This window comes from Mauremys mutica, chromosome 5, assembly GCF_020497125.1.
Source record: "Mauremys mutica isolate MM-2020 ecotype Southern chromosome 5, ASM2049712v1, whole genome shotgun sequence".
Lineage (NCBI taxonomy): Eukaryota > Metazoa > Chordata > Testudines > Geoemydidae > Mauremys > Mauremys mutica.
In genome coordinates this window covers 83,791,257-83,810,409 of record NC_059076.1, presented here as the reverse complement: position 1 = coordinate 83,810,409, position 19,153 = coordinate 83,791,257, and the positions used below count along the sequence as shown (strand labels likewise).

The 19,153-nt window shown below is 39.6% G+C and overlaps 1 protein-coding gene across 6 annotated transcripts in view; it reads right to left on the bottom strand.

Annotated features, from left to right (window-relative positions):
• SNX25 (sorting nexin 25) overlaps positions 1-19,153 on the bottom strand; it is a 175,769-nt gene that overhangs the window by 66,350 nt on the left and 90,266 nt on the right. For all 6 annotated transcript variants that reach the window (XM_045017316.1, XM_045017317.1, XM_045017313.1 and 3 more), the window contains exons 6-7: positions 16,935-17,005; positions 1,636-1,826 (exon numbers count right to left, since the gene is read on the bottom strand). In XM_045017316.1, coding sequence (XP_044873251.1) covers positions 1,636-1,826; positions 16,935-17,005 — 262 coding nt within the window. The remainder of the gene's footprint in view (positions 1-1,635; positions 1,827-16,934; positions 17,006-19,153) is intronic.

Below are 19,153 nucleotides of genomic sequence, written 5' to 3'. Positions count from 1 at the left end.
CGATCGGGGATCAATTTATTGCGTCCACACTACACGCAATAAATCGATCCCTGATAGATCGATCGCTACCCGCCGATCTGGCGGGTAGTGTAGACGTACCCTAAGACAGGGAGAGCATACAGGGAAGCACTGCCAATAAAAGTGGGCTCCCTCCCAGAGCTGAGCTACGCAGTCTAACCCCACCAGCGGGCATCTGATCTACAATCAACGATTTCATGCTATGCCTCTCTTCTGCCCAGCTTTGTGTTCTTCTTCTCCGCTCACAGGGAATGGGGGGTAAGGCTGGGAAGCGCTTTCCAAACCCTGCTCTCGGAGAAACAGACAGGGGGTGGGAGATGAGAGATTATTGGATCTTGTCCTTTCAGAATATCAAAGGCTTAGAGATGGGCAGTTCTAGTTCACCTCTCGTACAGCTGCTGCCACCACCAACGTGGCAAATACTTATGATTGACAGTAGCTTTACTCCTGTGAGTAGAGTCATTAATATGAGACTGCTCACATGCATCATAGATTTTATGAATTCATGCATCATAGAATCTATGATGCATGTGAGCAGTCTCATTTTATTGTTCATTGTTTGCAGGAGCTGACCCACAGTTAACAATACCCAGCTGTCGATAGGGCACCCCCTTAGAAGAGATAGAAGTGATTTGTGGGCCTATAAGACAGGTTACATTAACAACAGGATCTCTCTGCTTCTGAAATAGATCAAGACTGGCCTAGCACTTCCTATGACAGATGCTTTTATATAAACATATTTTAAAAAGGAAGGAAAAAGAAAACAAACCCTTTTCCTCTCAGACTTTAGCTTTTTACTTTTCTACACTTACTATAAAATGGTATATTGCCATCTTCAGTAAGAATTATTTTCCAGCAACGGAATTTTTTTTCTGATTCTCAACCACATTACAATTATTACAACGATTTAATGAACTTAAAAAAAGACACCTGCATAAAGACTAACATTTCTCTCTCACCTATGTAAAAAATGTAGCATTTTATTTTTAACTGCAATATTCCAATTACTGAGCTTAGTCCAAAGGGCACAGAAAGTAGAGTACATAAATTATTAGCTCTATTACACTTTATTATCTTAGATAATTAACTGGAATTTTCATTTTTGCAGCTGTTGGCTAATGCAACAATATATTTCCAAGACCTACTGATTTAGTCAATAGTCTTATTGAACCTCTTCCATAGTAGTTGCCATTGAAAAATGCCAGTTGCCTTAGACAACTAAAATATTTGCGATATTTCCTATAATAAATATAGGGAGGACCAAGGAATATTGCAGATATGGAGGTAATCTTATGAAGACCACCACTGTAAGTGTGTCTCGGTCTACTATATATGGCAAGTCTGAAAATTTAGCAAACTCGTGAGCTGAAGAACCCTTTATGAAGTTCTATACACAGACAAAACCAGTACCGTGTATTTAACACATTACAATGTATTTTGCAAGGTAACTATTGCCATAATTTCCCAACATTGAACCGAATAGAATGAGAAACAATTGCACCAACATGTTTCTCTTGGATAATACTCATTCATAATTAAAAGTGAAGTATAAAGTGATCAAATACTAACACCTGGAAAATTTTCATTCTAGCCTTATACACACTATGTAATACTTACCTTCTGGCTCTGAGGGCCATCCCCCTCATCAGAGATACCATCCTCTTGCTGGTCATAAGCCGGACCTCCTAGAAGCCTTATTCTCTTCTCACACTGCTTCTTTGCCACAGTCAGCTGATTAATGTACCTTTTCACATTGCGGGCCCTCAAGAGGTCAGCTTTCATTGCAGCAGTTTCTTTACCTTTAGTATCTATGATAAACAGCAGAGAAGAAAGAAGTTATCTTTCACAAGGGAAAACTTCAGATTACAAGCTTCTGAAGTGTTTGTCATTCAACATACAACTGGACATTGAAGTAAAAAAGCCACCAGTCTGTTTTGGAAGCAAATAGAGTATGGGATATCTGGGATATCTCCACTAACACAGCAAGTGTACATATAAAATAGTTAAGAGAAAAATCTTGCAAATATACGAAGTATTTAAACACAGCTCCACATATCTGTCATCTGACCTTGTCCAGCACTGTGCCCCTGTTATTCCAGTATCTACTTAAGAGATGGACTTGAGCCAGATGAAATCCACTCAAAACAACAGTCCTTTAAGACTATACCAAGACTGCACAATATGTTGTTAAATTTGTGATGACATGAGAAAAATATTTTAAAAATTCAATAGAATGAGGCTTGTGCATAAAACATAGGCAATCAGAGTGCTTCAAGTTTCCACACTTCCCCACTGGACCTTCTCCATAGTTTTAAAAATGCCTAGTTAAAAACACAGATAAAAACCAAAAGACGCAGCACTGAAAATTATTCCTGTACTATGCCTGAACGTGAACAACTCCTGCAAATCCATTCTGTTTGTTAAAAGGTAGTACAATGCTGTTGCTCAATCACAAAACTTCTTATACTTGTACAGGCATGTAACATGAGCTCTGCAAGCAAGCTACATGGACAATTCAGGTTGTACACAACTCCGGATTAAGCCAGTATTCAGGGATGAATGGTCAGATCTTTACCCATTTAGCCATGTTTTTATAATGTGCAAATATTAGAAAATCCAGTTATGCACATGAATATAGTGTTTTATTTTTAAAAACAGTTGCCTCAAAGAAATAACCACATGGGAATACGTATACATGCAAGTGTGCTACAGGGAAAGCCAACATGAATGATTTTAAACTCACATTTTCAATTAGGTTTCAAATATGTTAAAGATTCATCTTACAATCTGGGTACTATTTTTGTCTACTTTTTTTTTTTTTTTTTTTTTTTTTTTTTTAAAGAAAGCCTTCCATCTACCTTCATTATATAATAATATTTAGGTTAACCGGACTCCATGCATCTGAAGAAGTGTGTTTTTTTACCCATGAAAGCTTATGCCCAAATAAATCTGTTAGTCTTTAAGGTGCCACCCGACTCCTTGTTGTTTTTGTGGGTTAACCAAACATATATACACATATGCATCCATGTATGTGACAGAGACAGGCAGCCACAGATTTGGAGCTGCTCTATAATAATTTGTCTGAACACTATCTGTTGCCTGGTTATTGGGGAGTTTTCTGTATGACTATGTTGGTTTAATCTCAGCAGGAGTCTTTCTGGGGAAAAAAACAAGCAAGCAGGAAGGAAAAGAATGGCTCAAGACAGCCATCTCTCAAACACTTAGTAGTTGTTAAGGAACAGCATGAGAACTATTAGCTTTGATGATTTTGCCTCCACCTCAAGCCAACCTACAAAGCTGATTTTGACCAGGACAGGAAGAGGCCCAGGAACATATAACTGTAATGGGATTTAAAGGGCCGCTGTCTCAAGAAATCAGTTATTTCGGGGAACCTGATAGAGACACAGGGACCCATTGTCTAGGTCACCATCACGGAATGGTAGTGTGCTAGGTCAGATTGACCTGCATGTAGCCTGTTTTGAAATCCTTTTTTTCCTCTAATATTTTGTTCCTACTGCTAAGATAAATAATACTTTGGCTTTAAGGAAGCTGTCTGATCATAGTATACCCCTGGCCACAGACTCCCGAAGGGAAGAAATGCACATGTCCAAACTCAAAGGATCTGCTTGGTAAAAATGCTGGATACTAAGTACTGTAGCCCAGAGCCTAGTCTAAGAGTGTGAGACTTGTGCAATTCCACCATAGGATAGGTAAACACATTAGGCCAAATTCATGAGAGGGTGCACCAGAGAGGCCACAAAGGAGCAGCTAGCCCTGTAACTGTGTGCATGAGAAAGAGAGAAGACACACACACACAGAGAGGGAGAGCATTAATAAAAGGGATGGGGAGGGGAGGGTGTGAGAATGAGCGGCCCGCGCACATGGAGGGAGAGCATTAATAAACGGGGTGGCAGGAAGCCTTTTGGGAAAGCATTTTTGTTTAATATTGGTGTTGGTTTGGTGTTTGACACAAAAAATGTGGGCTGCAATCATTCAAACTGTCATTATCAGAATGTTTTTGTTTTATCTTATGACTTGCGGTGGGAATGGCAAATGATAGATTTTAATTTGGCACCTCCCAATGCCTGTCAAAATTCTTTGTTCGTTGTACATTTTGCAATTTGGGTAGGGGGGCATATTGTACCTCAAGTCTTTCCCCTCCCCCTCCACTTCTCCCTTTCTCTCACATATGCAGCAACTTTTAGCCAGGAGAGTGAAACAATACATTAAATGCTCTGTTGACTCATAGATAAGATTGCACACCATGGAGACAGATGGCTCATTTTTGAGAGTTAACTCATTTTGTCTTCTGCTTGAATGAGTATCATCGCTATAATTTACTATTTACATGGCATCATAAATTTGCCTGACACTTGATAACAAAGTCCTTATATTCTATGTATATAGGTTACATACAGAGTAAAGGCATAAATGGGCAAAGGAGGAGGAAATAGTGGGGTGAAAAAACAGGAAAGTTCTTGCAGGAATAGCTGTACTTGTATTTTGTGTATGTGTTACAGACAAAGGAATTCAGAGGGTGCATTCACCTTGAGTTGTCTTAGGTTAACTTCCTGGGATGTTCAGTTTCATAATACAGTATTAGCATGGTTGGAAGACGGACTGTCAATGGAGAGTGACAGAATGGAGGGTGGCAGAAAAGTGGTGGAAAGTAGTGTTTTGAAGAAGGATTTGAAGAATGTGGATCAGAGCACTGGGGTAAGCCAGGGAGAGGCGGAGTGGTGTCCTGAATGGGAAGTGACAAAAGGAGCATTAATTAATAGAGGTGTAAGTTAGTAGTATGAGAGATTCAGAAGGAACAGAAGAACAGTTATGCCTGGGATAGGGAAGCTCACGTACCCTCAGGTACAAATTCCTATTATATGGATATCTACCATTTTTAAAGAAGGGATAGGAAATGGGGGGAATGGAAAAAATGTGTCTGAAATAATTACTAATATAGACAGTTTGCATAGATGATATAACTAATATGAACAGTTGCAGTTTTGCCTGAGATATTCTATTCTGTCTGTATGTGAATGGTGGAACATTCCAAAGAAAGAGACATTAAAATGGATACAGATGGCAAAACCCAAGTAGGCTACAGTAAGATATGAAGCCATTATCACCACATGCTCGTGGCTTGTGCTTTTTCTCTTCTGCCCTATCATTTAGGGGCAATTGGCAGAGATCTTGATCTTGTGGGGTTCTCTGGGAACAATTCAGAGAGAACCTAGCACTCAAAAATTCATGCTGCCGTCTAGAAAAAGGGAGACTTCCCCTTTCAAAGGTTTAAAATACAGAAAGTGAGAGTCCCATATTACAAAATGTCAGTTACCTCCTCCAGAATGTATATATAGTTGAACATAAAAGAAACAACTTAAAATTTTCCTATAATTAGGCAAAAGGTCAATGACCACATGGGGACATCAAGGAAAGAAAGACATGTTTGTTTCAAGTACTCCTCTTGAAAGATTTTTGCCCCATCCCTGCCCCTAACAGCACACAATGCGTGTGAAAGTGAAAGGAATTGAAGGCTTTTTATTTTAGAAAATATGGGTGAATGTTGTCAATTCTACAGGATTACAAGTGTGCCGTGTTTCTACATGCAAAGGGTGGGGGAGCAGGAACTAAAAGTAAAAGAAGTGGAGGTGGCTGGAAAATTTTCAAAGTATTTTTTCATCAGACTTTGCCAATTCACCAAAATCTAAATGTCTTGCAGAGTCCTTTTGATTTCAATGAAGCCATTTTGGAACTAAGCAAAATAAAAACAACGTATTTCATTTAATTTAGAGTTTCCTGTTTCATTTTACTTAATGCTGGAAAATTCCATTTCAGTGCAGGACAAGTGCTGGTCACACTTGGCACATGTTCTTTCTCTCAATGAGTGCGTATCAGTTCAGTTTATCTACATGACCTCACAAGTTTGTTAAAAAGGATTAACTGACTCCAGAAGGGTTTCTTTTGAAATGTAACAAAGGTCTGTTGATCAGGAACACCCCATGCGCACCCAAAGCAGGAAAAGGAGGAAATGCTAAACAAAGCACAGCTGTGGTGTTGTCGGTATCAGTAATATAACACATGGAGATGTGTACTATGTGCAACCGGGAGGACTGCGCGGTAGTAGTAAGGGAAGTGGCGTTCTAGGCCCTGGCTCCCATGTAACAAAGAAACAGTTACTTTATTACTTTGTGTTGTTATTCTAACAGTAAACAAACAACTATTTTGGGGACTGAAGGAGTTGGGTGGAGGTACATATAAACCAAACAACCAACTTTAAGAAAAGGAGATTGGCCAGGATGCCTGGAAATTTCCTCCTCTTCCCTGGGTGGAACCAGGGGAAGATTGTTCAGCCAGACTAGCCGTGGGAACCAGCTGGCTGTAGCATCAGCCCATCACTTCAGGAACCTCTTCTGCTGTTCCTGAAGTGGCTGTGGAGGTGCTCCTGGGCCTCCACTTTCTTGGACTACGACCACCTACTCCCCCAGTACACCAGTGTGAGCCTGCAGCTCCTCCCTCTCCTGGCCCACTGAGAGAAGCTCACTCACCTGCTCCCTCCCAGCTTGCAGGCATAGCCACAGCCAGTACCACACCTCCAGGAAAAGACCTGGACAAGGTACTGACAGCTGTACCTGGGCACACAAGGAAGCCGGGTCTGTGGAGTCAGCCCAATGTTGGGATAGCAGTATGGGGCTGGCAGTTCAGGGACAGGACCTTCGAGGCACTCCCTGCCACCTCTGGCTGCTGCCTCCTTCAGGTGGACCACAGGGCACGGATCCCAGACTCCCTCCCCTGCTGAGGTGCCAGGATCCCCTGCCCCTACCACAGAAAAGTGCTCCCATACACTACTCCAGGAACTGCTGCCATTCCAATGAGGCACTTCCTCCTCCTTCCCTCTCTCCCACCTCACCCTCCCCACTCTTCTTACCCATCCTAGGCAAAATTATTTTTTATTCTTAAAGTCAGTCAGTCCTACCATTAACATTTCCAACAGCGGAAACATTAAAAGAACACTAGGGAACTTTTAGTTCATGCCAGCAGGGTTTACATGGACCAGTCAGTGTGCAACACGTGAGTGCACTTCAGAAATCACACTCCTGTAGCGTGCAGTGCGGCTTCGTGTTGATGTGCCCTAAGTCAAACGCCTTACAGAAGTCCAAGTCTGCTATGTCAGCAAATAGCAGACTTTACTCCCACCATTCCTGTTATTCCCTTATGTGTTCTCCCTTAGAACAATAATATTGTAAGTAAAATCTGGACAATTAATACCACCACTCAGATACCACAGCAATGGATGCAATATAAAGACCTAGATAAAGACAGATAAAATTAGATATGTAGTTCTTACAAAAACATTAACTAAACTGCATTCTACTGTTTAATGAATATTTGCTTCTCTTGATAGAAATAGCATAAAGGAAAGGGTGTCTGTATACAACTACTAGATTATATTGCCAAAGGAAAAAAAAATCTTGCTTTTCACAACAGTGCTTTGTGAAACTAGTGGATTTGTTACTGACACCATCAGCTGCAGCTTCTGGGGTATTAACCCAACTAGCTAATCTGGAAGTTTCATATACACACAGCACTGTATGTATTTTTTGCAAGACATCTAGAGTTGAGCACACGCAGTGCTTACTTAATGCCAGGCTGAAATATATAAGTGGCAAAAAAACTGCTTAACATTTTAAGATGAAGGTCAACAGTGACTAACCCTCACTGAAGCATTTACGGATCATCATAAACCTCTGTAAACTCTCTGAGACTGAACTTTACATTTTTAAAGCCTGTCTGGGCCTAGAAAAGTATTTGCTTAATCCCGAAAATGCAAATTGACCTCAAGTTGGAAAGTACAGTAAACAGGGTTCTTTCACAAGCCCATGACAAAACAGCTAAAATAAAGGTAAAACTAATTATTTTGAGGTTAAGGAAGAGAATTACTCTTATTTATAAGCACTTGCCACTGGTTGGTTAATCATAGAAAATACTTATATAACCTAAGGGGAATTTTCAAATCAAGGATTCCAAGAATGGCACTATACATAGTAAACATTTCACAAGGGAATGGGGATGGAAATTTAAAACTGACAAGTGGGAACACTATTTTTCACATTTTAAACCTAATGCAGGGGTGGCCAACCTCTGACTCCAGAGCCACATGCGGCTCTTCAGAAACTAATATGAGGCTCCTTGTATAGGCACCAACTCTGGGGCTGGAGCTACAGGCGCCAACTTTCCAATGTGCCAGCGGGTGCTCACTGCTCAACCCCTGGCTTTGCCACAGGCCCTGACCTCACTCCACCCCTTCCCGCCTCCTCCCCCAAGCCTACTATGCCCTCGCTCCTCCCCCTCCAAGTCACCTGCACGCCACAAAACAGCTGATCAAGAGGTGCAGGGAGGGAGGGGGAAGGCGCTGATCAGCGGGGCTGCCAGTGGGTGAGAGGCGCTGGGAGTGGGGCAGGGGGAGCTGCTAACATATTACTGTGGCTCTTTGGGAATGTACATTGGTAAATTCCGGCTCCTTCTCAGGCTCAGGTTGGCCACACCTGACCTAACGCGTAACCAACTTGTAAAACTAACTGCCACAAGCCATAATGAAGGCCAAGAGTTTAGTGGGATTCAAGAAAGGATTGGACAGATTTATATAGCCAAGAAGCATTTTTACAGCAGCACGACACTTATTAAAGTAATATAAGTATTCATGCTCCAGTAAATTCCACCACCTGTAGTTGACCGGGATTAGGAAGAAAACCTGCTTAGATGCAATTCCAGGATTTCATATGAATTTTAGTACAGGCATTCTTACACCTTCCCCTGAAGCACCTGGTACATGTCACAATCAAAGACAGGATATTGGATTAAGTGAATGTGAAACTCTTGATTTTTACATAGCTTTTAGGATGTACAATTCCCTACAAGGTGGCAAATTCCAGGACTCTAATTGAATCTTCTGACACTTAGGTTAAATTGACAGGAGTAACTCCAGTGAAAACACAGAGAGAGGTACTGTAGGGGAGAAAACTTAGGTTAATATTAGTTTTGTTGTTTAAGTGAGCAATAAAGGCAAACTTCTGAAAGGGAGTGAGTTTGCACTATTCTCCAGTGAGCATCCAACACGCATATCCTCCATCTGGAGCATGGTGGGAACTCCTCACCTCAGAAGTTATGTGAGCATGTGCCCAATGACAGGCATCTGTCCAACTGAACAGTGAAAAGCAAGTTCCATTAGCACCACTAGCATGTTTGGAAGATCTCAGTCAGGAAGAAAGAGAAGATTCAGTGAAACTGCTTTTGGAAATGTGAATTAGAACCAACACTGGGTATGCCTAGGTCAGATGCACTATAACCCAAACCCTGACCTGCAGGAACTATTCTCTCTCTACATACAGCGTTGAGAGTAGTACCCGTGCTAGCACAACTATAGTTCTCTGAGCACAGCCTATCACCGATACAGAAACAAAGAGGGGTTCATGCTAGAGTTTTGTTAGAATTAAAATCCAATAGTGCCTATGCTGTGCTGAAGATATAAAGTGCTATCTGAGTACTGATATTACCGGCTGACCTACTGGCTTTAAAAAAAAAAAAAAAGTACATACTTCAAGTCAGACTGAAGACTGAGCTTCAGGGTAAATGATGTCTAAAAGATGTTTTTATAGCTGGCTGTTTAAGAATTCTCCCCACAAACAGTTCTGTTGCAACAGTTCTGCTTCTCCATTAGTCTTCAGTTCTGCCTATAAATACAAATATCTTTATACACCTCTATCTCAATATAACGTGACCCAATATAACACAAATTTGGATATAACACAGTAAAGCAGCGCTCCAGGGGGGACGGGGACTGCACACTCTGGCGGATCAAAGCAAGTTCGATATAACGTGGTTTCACCTATAACGCGGTAAGATTTTTTGGCTTCCGAGGACAGCATTATTTCAAGGTGGAGGTGTACTAGATGGGAATGCTCACCTTGAGAAATCTTGTTCTGCACCAAGGATTTCTTGGGCAGAGTTCCCTTTCAGGCCAACTTTCTCACTCCCTGCTTGGAAGGGAGTGATTTTGTCAACTGTGATGCCTTTTAGACAATTAAAATGCAGTGTCTGAAAAGCTCTAATGAGAGAGTTTTTTCCAGTCCTCCTAGGATGGATGTTTCTGCTCATGCTAGAATTATGTGGAAGGCAGGGAATTGAAAATTGGTGGGTGATGCTACGAGCCTTGCTGGGCTGTTGGCAAAAACTGTAAGTAGAGATCCAGTTAATTGTAAGCTATTTGGCACAAGGATTGTATCTTCATATTGGTTGGTACACCATCTAGCAAAAAGGTGCCCCAGGTCCTGGTTTGGGCCTCTTTGCACTAATGTAATACTACAATAATAATAATTAATAACAGAACAAAAATGCTGAACTGGCAGAGTAAAAGAGTTGTACTTTTAAAAAAAACAACAACACATTTTTAGATTATGAACCACCCATTAGATTATTAACAGAAATCAGTTGAAAAGTTTGCTATTTGCAATTTTACTCTATCTTTACTTTCTGAATCTCTCTTTTAATTTGGACAATGAAAATATACAAGTTAGTTTTATTTTTGTCTCTTGCCAGTTTCTAGTCAATTTCAGTTTCTGGTTCTCTCCCACTCACATAATGCTACAATGCCTATGTTAAAATACTGCAGAGGAATATATATCATCTTACAAACTGTTTCTGCTAGAATTAGAATAAAAGAAGCAGAATTTCACAGAAATATTTCTACCAGTCTTAGGTTTTTTTAAAAACTGAATTTTACTAAACCTAAATTTGTGACCAAATTAGACCTGATGCTTTCTCAGTAAACAATCACTTCTTATCGAAAGACAAAATGATGAGTGAGTTTTACAACTGATACTAACTGTAGAAAGATGGGAATTCTTTGACCTGAGCACAAGCTGCAATGGAGAAGAGCATAGTCCAAAAATCAGCATACAAACCACAAGATGAGCAAAAAAGCACTCCTCCTCCACCAGTCATAGTTGAAATCCTTTGGGAAAATGAGGAAAGTAACCTGCAATGCAAGTATTTAAAACTAGAGTATCTATTCAGTGTGCTGCACGATGCAAAAATAAAAAGTCAACACCTCAGAAAGCATTTGATGCTACATTACGTTTCTTGTCACTTAAATGTTAGTGATTACCACAAATAACTCTCCTGGCCATAGAAATTAAATCATCCACAACAGGCATCACTGCTGTGAATCACTGAACCTCTCAATGTATTCCTATATCTCAGACCGATGACATATTTGCCCCTATGGTCCAGAAGATTCAAGAAATGTGAAACTGAAAAGAAATAATATTACAGACCATGTTTCACTGCTTAGAGCAGTAAGAACAATGTCAGGATAAAAATCTTTTTAAAATTACAGTACTGTATCTATTTAATAAAACCACCCTGTCACCAAGCTATCTAGGCAACAAATGATACTAACAGCAGATAATTAACAACAAAAGAATTTTAAAAGTCTCATGCCCATTTTTCATTTGTTATGTTGTCTGTTAATTTTTGCTATTCAATCAGCTGCATAATTAAACCAGGCTGGTCAATTTTTCTTTCTGGTTGTCATGTATTAGCAAAGTGTCTGCCATTATGTATTAACAAAACACTTGCAACTGATTGCAAGCGTTTGTGGAGCATTTGCTGGTCATGTGGTGCTAGTTGTTCCAATCCTCTGCCTTTACAGCTGCCCAAGTAGCAAAGAAACTGCGCTCCTGCAGAAGCAAACCTAGCCATCTCCAATAAGGGCTGCAGCAGTCTTCCGAAGAGGAGGGAAGGGGAGTTCACAGATGCCAGGACTAAAACCACCACCAGAACCTGAGTTAAGAGCTGTGAGTGAATACAGAGCCAGGAGCTTCCTGACTGAGGTTTTTTTCTGAGTGAAAAAGTTTTTCCTAATATCCAACCTAAACCTCTCCCACTGCAACTTGAAACCATTACTCCTTGTTCTGTCATCAGGTACCACTGAGAACAGTCTAGATCCATCCTCTCTAGAACCCCCTTTCAGGTAGTTGAAAGCAGCTATCAAATCCCCCCTCCTTCTTCTCTTCTGCAGACTAAACAATCCCAGTTCCCTCAGCCTCTCCTCATAAGTCATGTGCTCCAGCCCCCTAATCATTTTTGTTGCCCTCCGCTGGACTCTTTCCAATTTTTCCACATCCTTCTTGTAGTGTGGGGCCCAAAACTGGACACAGTACTCCAGATGAGGCCTCACCAATGTCTAATAGAGGGGAATGATCACATCCCTCGATCTGCTGGCAATGCTCCTACTTATACAGCCCAAAATGCCATTAGCCTTCTTGGCAACAAGGGCACACTGTTGACTCATATCCAGTTTCTCATCCACTGCAACCCCTAGGTCCTTTTCCGCAGAACTGCTGCCTAGCCATTCGGTCCCTAGTCTGTAGAGTGCATGGGATTCTTCTGTCCTAAGTGCCCCAGTCCTAAGTGTCCAAATTGTGTCCATGTCCTCATCACTATTGTGATCGCACTGTCATCGCCTCCTCGCCTGCTTTTGCAGGTTCTGCACATACTGCAGGATAATGCGTGAGGTGTATACAATGCTCACAACAGCTGCGGTGAGCTGAGCAGGGTCCATGCTTGTCATGGTATGGCATCTGCAGAAGAGCAGAGTTGCAGCGGAAGCAGTGGAGGATGACAGTTAGCACCACACACATTTCCCGAGGAAGAACACACGTTCCTGGGAGCCCATGACAGACAACATGGAGAAATTCACTATCAAGACACGAGCAGGAGAGCAGAGTTGCAGCAGAAGCGGTGGATGACAATGGGATGCCACGAGAATCGATATTTATAAAGAACAACAAGAGGACCTGCGAGGTCGATTCATGGCACCAGGAGAGCAGAGTTGCAGCGGAAGCGGTTAGCTGTCCTACTGCACCATCTGCTAAAAGCAGTATGGTGTCTGCATGGAAAAAAGGCGCAAAACAATTGTCTGCCTTTGCTTTCATGGAGGGAGGGGTGACTGATGACATATACCCAAAACCACCCGTGACAATGGTTTTGCCCCATCAGGCATTGGGAGCTCAACCCAGAATTCCAATGGGCAGCAGAGACTGCGGAAACTGTGTGATAGCTACCCACAGTGCAATGCTCCGAAAGTTGACGCTAGCCACAGTACTCTGGATGCACTCCGCTGACTTAATGCGCTTAGTGGGGACACACATAATCGACTGTATAAAATTGCTTCCTAAAAACCAACTGCTATAAATTGGAAATAATTTCGTAGTGTAGACATAGCCTTAGAAGTTTTAATTATTATTTAGTTTATCATTGTTGTTCTAATCCACAATACTTGCATAGGTATTTTCAGTAAATTCCTCAATTAAGGGACCCTAGAATGGTAGATTAGATATATTTATATAAACTGAAAAGTAATAGGAGCATTGGCCAAGGCAAAATTACAATTTGGTAATTATGTACATTCCTCCCATCAGGAACCACATTCCTGAATCTCATTATTTATATGGGGAGTTAGGGTTTGTTTTAGAACTGTCGATTAACTACAATTAACTCAAAAAAATTAAGACTGTGATTAATCACAGTCTTAATCACACTATTAAACAGAATACCAGTTGAAATTTATTAAATATTTTGGATGTTTTTCTACATTTTCAAATATACTGATTTCAACTACAACACAGAATACAAAGTGTACACTGCTCGCTTTATATTATTTTTTATTACAAATATGTACACTGTAAAAATGATAAACAAAAGAAAGAAAACCTCATACACATACTGTAGTGCAAACTCTTTATTGTGAAAGTTTAACTTACAAATGTAGAAATTTTGTTGTTATATAACTGCACTCAAAAACAAAACAATGTAAAACTTTTGGCTGAATAAGAAGTAGGACTGAGTGGACTTTCAGGCTCTAAAGATTTACATTTTTATTTTAACACAGTTTTTTTGTACCTAATTCTACATTTGTAAGTTCAACTTTCATGTTAAAGAGATTCCACTACAGTACTTATATTAGGTGAAGTGAAAAATACTATTTCTTTTGATTTTTAAAGTGCACATATTTGTAATAAAAAAATAAATAAAAAGTGAGCACTGTACACTTTGTATTCTGTGTTGTAACTGAAATCAATGTATTTGAAAATGCAGAAAACATCAAAAATATTTAAATAAATAGTATTCAGCATGATTAATCCCAATTAATTTTCTGACTTGTTCGATTAATCCTGATTAATTTTTTTAATTGGTTGACAGCCCTAGTTTGCTTGTTAGGTTTTTTTTAATCTGACCTGAAAAACTTTAATAGTATCTATCTCTGTAAAGCATTTCGGGATACATTATTTTTGTACAAATTGTCCCATAAATCAAGTCTTGTCACAACAAAGCACAGAGCTCCTTAATACTGGCAACCGTAGGCAACCATACACTTGGAAAAATTGATTTTTTTAATGGACTCATGAGTTTATTTTATAAAGTAATAAAATAAGAAAGAGGAAAACTCTTTCCAGTATATTAACCTTTCATATGAAGTACATTAAATATTCCGTTTCTCTAATGGACAGTGAGCCTAACACTGATTTTCAGGTTTCCTTTTGCTTTGTTACAGTACAAGCAATTTGTTATGAATCAGCAGCTAGTTAGCTCTACTTTATGTTATAAAAGAAAGGAATTTCAGGGGTGCCAACTTCAAGCATTCAAAAGTATGAGTCAGGCTCCAAAACACACAAGACTGGCTTGAAAAAAAAATGTTTAATGATAAATGTTGGGGGTTTCCTGAACCTTTAGGTGCATTCAAGTCATTTTTTAAGGCTTTCCTCTGCATGCATTAGAACTAGAAATTTATTTTCTTTAAATGAAAACAGTTTCTCATGCAATCTTTTGATTCCAGCGCCTGGGATTCTGAGAAACCAAATATTGCAAGACTCACGATAAAAAAAATGCAAGAATTAACGACACTGGAATTTTATTTTAAAAGCCTGGAGGAAAACTCAGACACATCTCCACTACACACTTTAGAAGTCTCTCTTCCATATTAGATTACGGACAAATAAACTAATACTCTCTGTTTCCGTTACCTTAAAAAATATATGTCCATGCCCACATGATAACTGTGTCCAGTATCTTTACTATCACCACAATTTCTTTCAGACATAGAAATCAACATTTATTGAGAAAAAGTAAACGAAGTCAAATAAAATACTCATAAGTGGGAGCATAAATTGTACATGAATATAAACATTTTAAGACGTATACAGCATATATCTTGAAAGGATAATAAAATAGATATTTTAAAAATTGGAGAAGGGGTGTATTGAAGCATATAAAAAGAAAAGGACAACATTAATTTAACTGCTCATATAGTACAAGCCTCAACAATTATAAGATCACAATTTCAGTAAATTTAGAAGAGATGATGGGGAATGGGCCCAGCCATTCTAGCTTGAGAACTGGAATTTTCTTTGATCTATCAGCAAAAATGAAGGTGAAGAATGATGGGGGTGGGGGGAGCTGCCTCTTTTGAAACACTTAGCAGGGCAAGTTTACAGCCAGCTTTCATTGTATGTGTATTCTTGTGTGTGGAAAGTAGCTATTGTACTGAGGCCTGTCATCACAGTATATTGATGAGAACCTGCAGGAAAATCGGAATCAGACTGTGTAAACTTTGGCCCCTTCACCTGACCTTTCATTCTGTGTTACACTGTCCCTACCCCTTTTCCCACACCCCACCCTTTCAATATACAGTAATGCACTTCCTCAGAACTGTAATCCTTTCACTTTTAACTGGTAAACCAGACAGCTTCACAGAGACTGAAACACAGCTTCATGAATCATAACATATTTTGAATGTGTCCTCGAAACGTCCTCCTTTCTCGCAAGCTTATTAGGATCAACCCCACAGTGCTCTCTGTCATTTAGATCAGAGAAACCCAAACTCCTACATAATAATATTGGTGCAAGGGAGTATCAAGTGGAGTTTATACTGGAGAATTTTTTTATAAGACTGGATTAGAGGTTAATTCTGAACAGCTATGCAATGACAAGTATTAGCCAACAAATACATGAAATTCAGTAATATAAGAGGTTGTACTGTACCATGTAAAATACCATGTTATTGCAAAAACCTTAAAAGAACAAGGGTAGCTGTACCAGGGACAGATATTATTTAGTTTCTGAACCTTGTCTACAATGAAACAGTAAGATTTTGGCAAATAAATTTTAACCACAACTGAACAAGTAAAACAAAACTAAGTACTTCTTTGGTAAGTGTGTGTGTAATGGTCGGTGCCCCCCCATAAGGCTTTATGGAAATATGCTTGTGTGTGTGTGTGTGTGTGTGTATATATATTATATAACATAACTAGAATGTGTTGTATGTAACATAGGCCATGTAACATATCCCTGTAAAGGTTATGATCTACTGAATCTATTAATCTCATTTGTAGGCATGTATCATTTTTGTATTCGAAGTTATGAATATTGGCTGCATACTTGGGGGCAAACAGCTGTGCATCTCTCTCTATCAGTGTTATAGAGGGCGAACAATTTATGAGTTTACCCTGTATAAGCTTTATACTGGGTAAAACAGATTTATTTAAGTTTTAGACCCCATTGGGAGTTGGGCATCTGAGTGTTAAAGACAAGAACACTTCTGTAAGCTGCTTTCAGTTAAGTCTGCAGCTTTGGGGCAAGCAGTTGAGACCCTGGGTCTGTATTGGAGCAGACGGGCGTGTCTGGCTCAGCAAGAGATCCAACCCGTCACAGTGTGCAAACTGGAATATTAAAATCTAATGTTGGAAGGCACATTCTCAAAATCTGTCCAGGAGCTGTGCACACAGACTCAGCTATGTATATGTCTTACATTCAGATATCATGTTTAGTATATTAAAACTCTTAACAGAATGCATGCTTACCTTTCTGTCTCTTCATTTGGGGAAAGTTGCTGATTGTGGTTGCTTGAACTATTTCCACTACGATTTGATACCTAGTTTTAAGAGGGGAGAAAAAAATAAAAGATGGTCTTTTATAAATTTGCTCTTTACATCGCACACTTTTAGAAGTAAAAATGCAGAACAAACTCATATTCCCATTCAGAGGGAGAGTATGTCTGGAAACAGAGTGGGAGAGGAGAATTCTCAAAGATGGAACAAACAAAAAATGAAAATCATCCAAAAAAACAGCAATAATTCGGATGTCTCCTTGTCTCCACTGAAACACTTGGAATACTGTATGACAAAAACTCAATAAAATTAATGAAAGTGTAATACAAAACCATGGTCTTAAAATTCAAAGGTGAAACAAAGTAATGTTGGCAAACCGAGTGAGATTGAAATGTAATAAACTTGGCAGAGTGATAAAATTAAAAACATGCCTGAGGGAATAATTAAGACTTCATTGTAAAACTGAGACAGATTTCAGGAGAGAGTTCCACGTGCAATGGTCTCCTACAGCAAAGGCAGACTTGTTTGCTGATGTAACATGCAATCGTAGTATTCAAAGGGGAAGGAATTCAGGAAGCTGTAAGGATGATGCAGTCAGGGTATGTATCTTTTAAGGCTTTAAAACCAAAATCCATTACTTTGTACAAAGTCAATGTACAGAATGAGGTGTAGTAGACTCAAGGTTACTCAAATCAGCGAGTAAACTGCAAGTCCCTGAGAAACCCTGCTGAAAAGGGAAATACACTGTGCTGTCCATCCCCCCTCCCCCCCTCTCCCCTCCCGAGACAGACATGCTCAGAGTGGCAGAGTAAGGGAAGGGAAGGATGGAGTTTCCTCTGCCAATCCTTTTCCTACCCCAGAAAAAGCAAGAGAGTAAGAACCACAGTTAACCAAAAAAAGCAGTCACTGAAAGTTATGTCCTTATAATTAATAACCTGGCTGCTTGGTCATTTGTCCTTGTTCCTGACCTGAGTTACACAAGACCTATATTTGAAGCTTGGGAGGTAGATACATTTATACAGAAAGCAAAAAACAGACTGCACACAGCAACAGCAGTTGGTGAAGTGGTGATATTTTTATTCAAGATACTTCTACTGTTCATTCGTCTTTATGGCTTTCATAAACTCCTTGGTTAACTGAAACTTTAATTATTCTGTCAAACAGAGATATTCAACACTTTTCCTCTGAGTATATTAGTGAGGAGATGAGGATTAACTAATAGTTTCTGAACTTTTCTAACATTCTCAGAAAATGTGCCTAACCAGTTTTTATGGCTACTGTAAATTTACGCATACGTTTGTTTTTGAACACCTTCCATATTGCATTGGACTTTTTCTGCCATTACTTTATCCCAGTTGATTTCACCCAACAGCACATGCTTTTCAAAATACCTATGAGGATGAATGGCCCACTGGTCACTGTGCTAGCCTGGAACTAGAGTCAATTCCTTGCTATAAAACACAGACTTCCTGTTTGCCCTGGGAAAGTCACTTAGTCTCTCTCTGTGCCTCAGCTCCTCCTCTGTAAAAATGGAGGTAATAGCACTTCTCTACCACACAGGGGCGTGGTGATAATAACTACATTAAGCATTGTGAGTGCTCAGATACTATGGTAAAAGGTAGCCAAATTAGTACCACAGATAACATACTTGGTTCCCAATTACCCAGATAAATTATTTTTTTCTTGCCACTCTAGTCCTAACTATTAGAATTGCTATGATGCCTAGAATATCTAAACTGTGAACGCATTTAAGCAATCCTAATAGGACTAAAGTGGCAAGAAAAAAATTAAATTATCTGGGTAATTGGGAATAAAATAAACTAATGCATAAGTGAGTCCATTATTTTTCAGTTCTTTTTAGCTTACTCCATTTCATTTTTTTTTTAAAAAGAGCTGTACACGTTGTAAACTGTGTGAACACAGGCTCATGTTGCTGGTACCCCTGTCTTTCCCTGCACCAATCCCTTTTCCCTACTGTTTGTTATCCTTACTCTTCTCATCACTTCTAAAGTAAGAAAATAAGCTTTGTGGCAGGGGTTGTAGTCTATGTTTTACAATGAAGCATCTAGTAGCCGTGGTGCTACACAAATAAATAAAATAATAATTGTGATACTGCTCTACCTACATCACAGCTGCTAATCAGAGGGAAAATTAACCATCAGCTTCCTCTCTTTATCATCTTTCATTCTTAG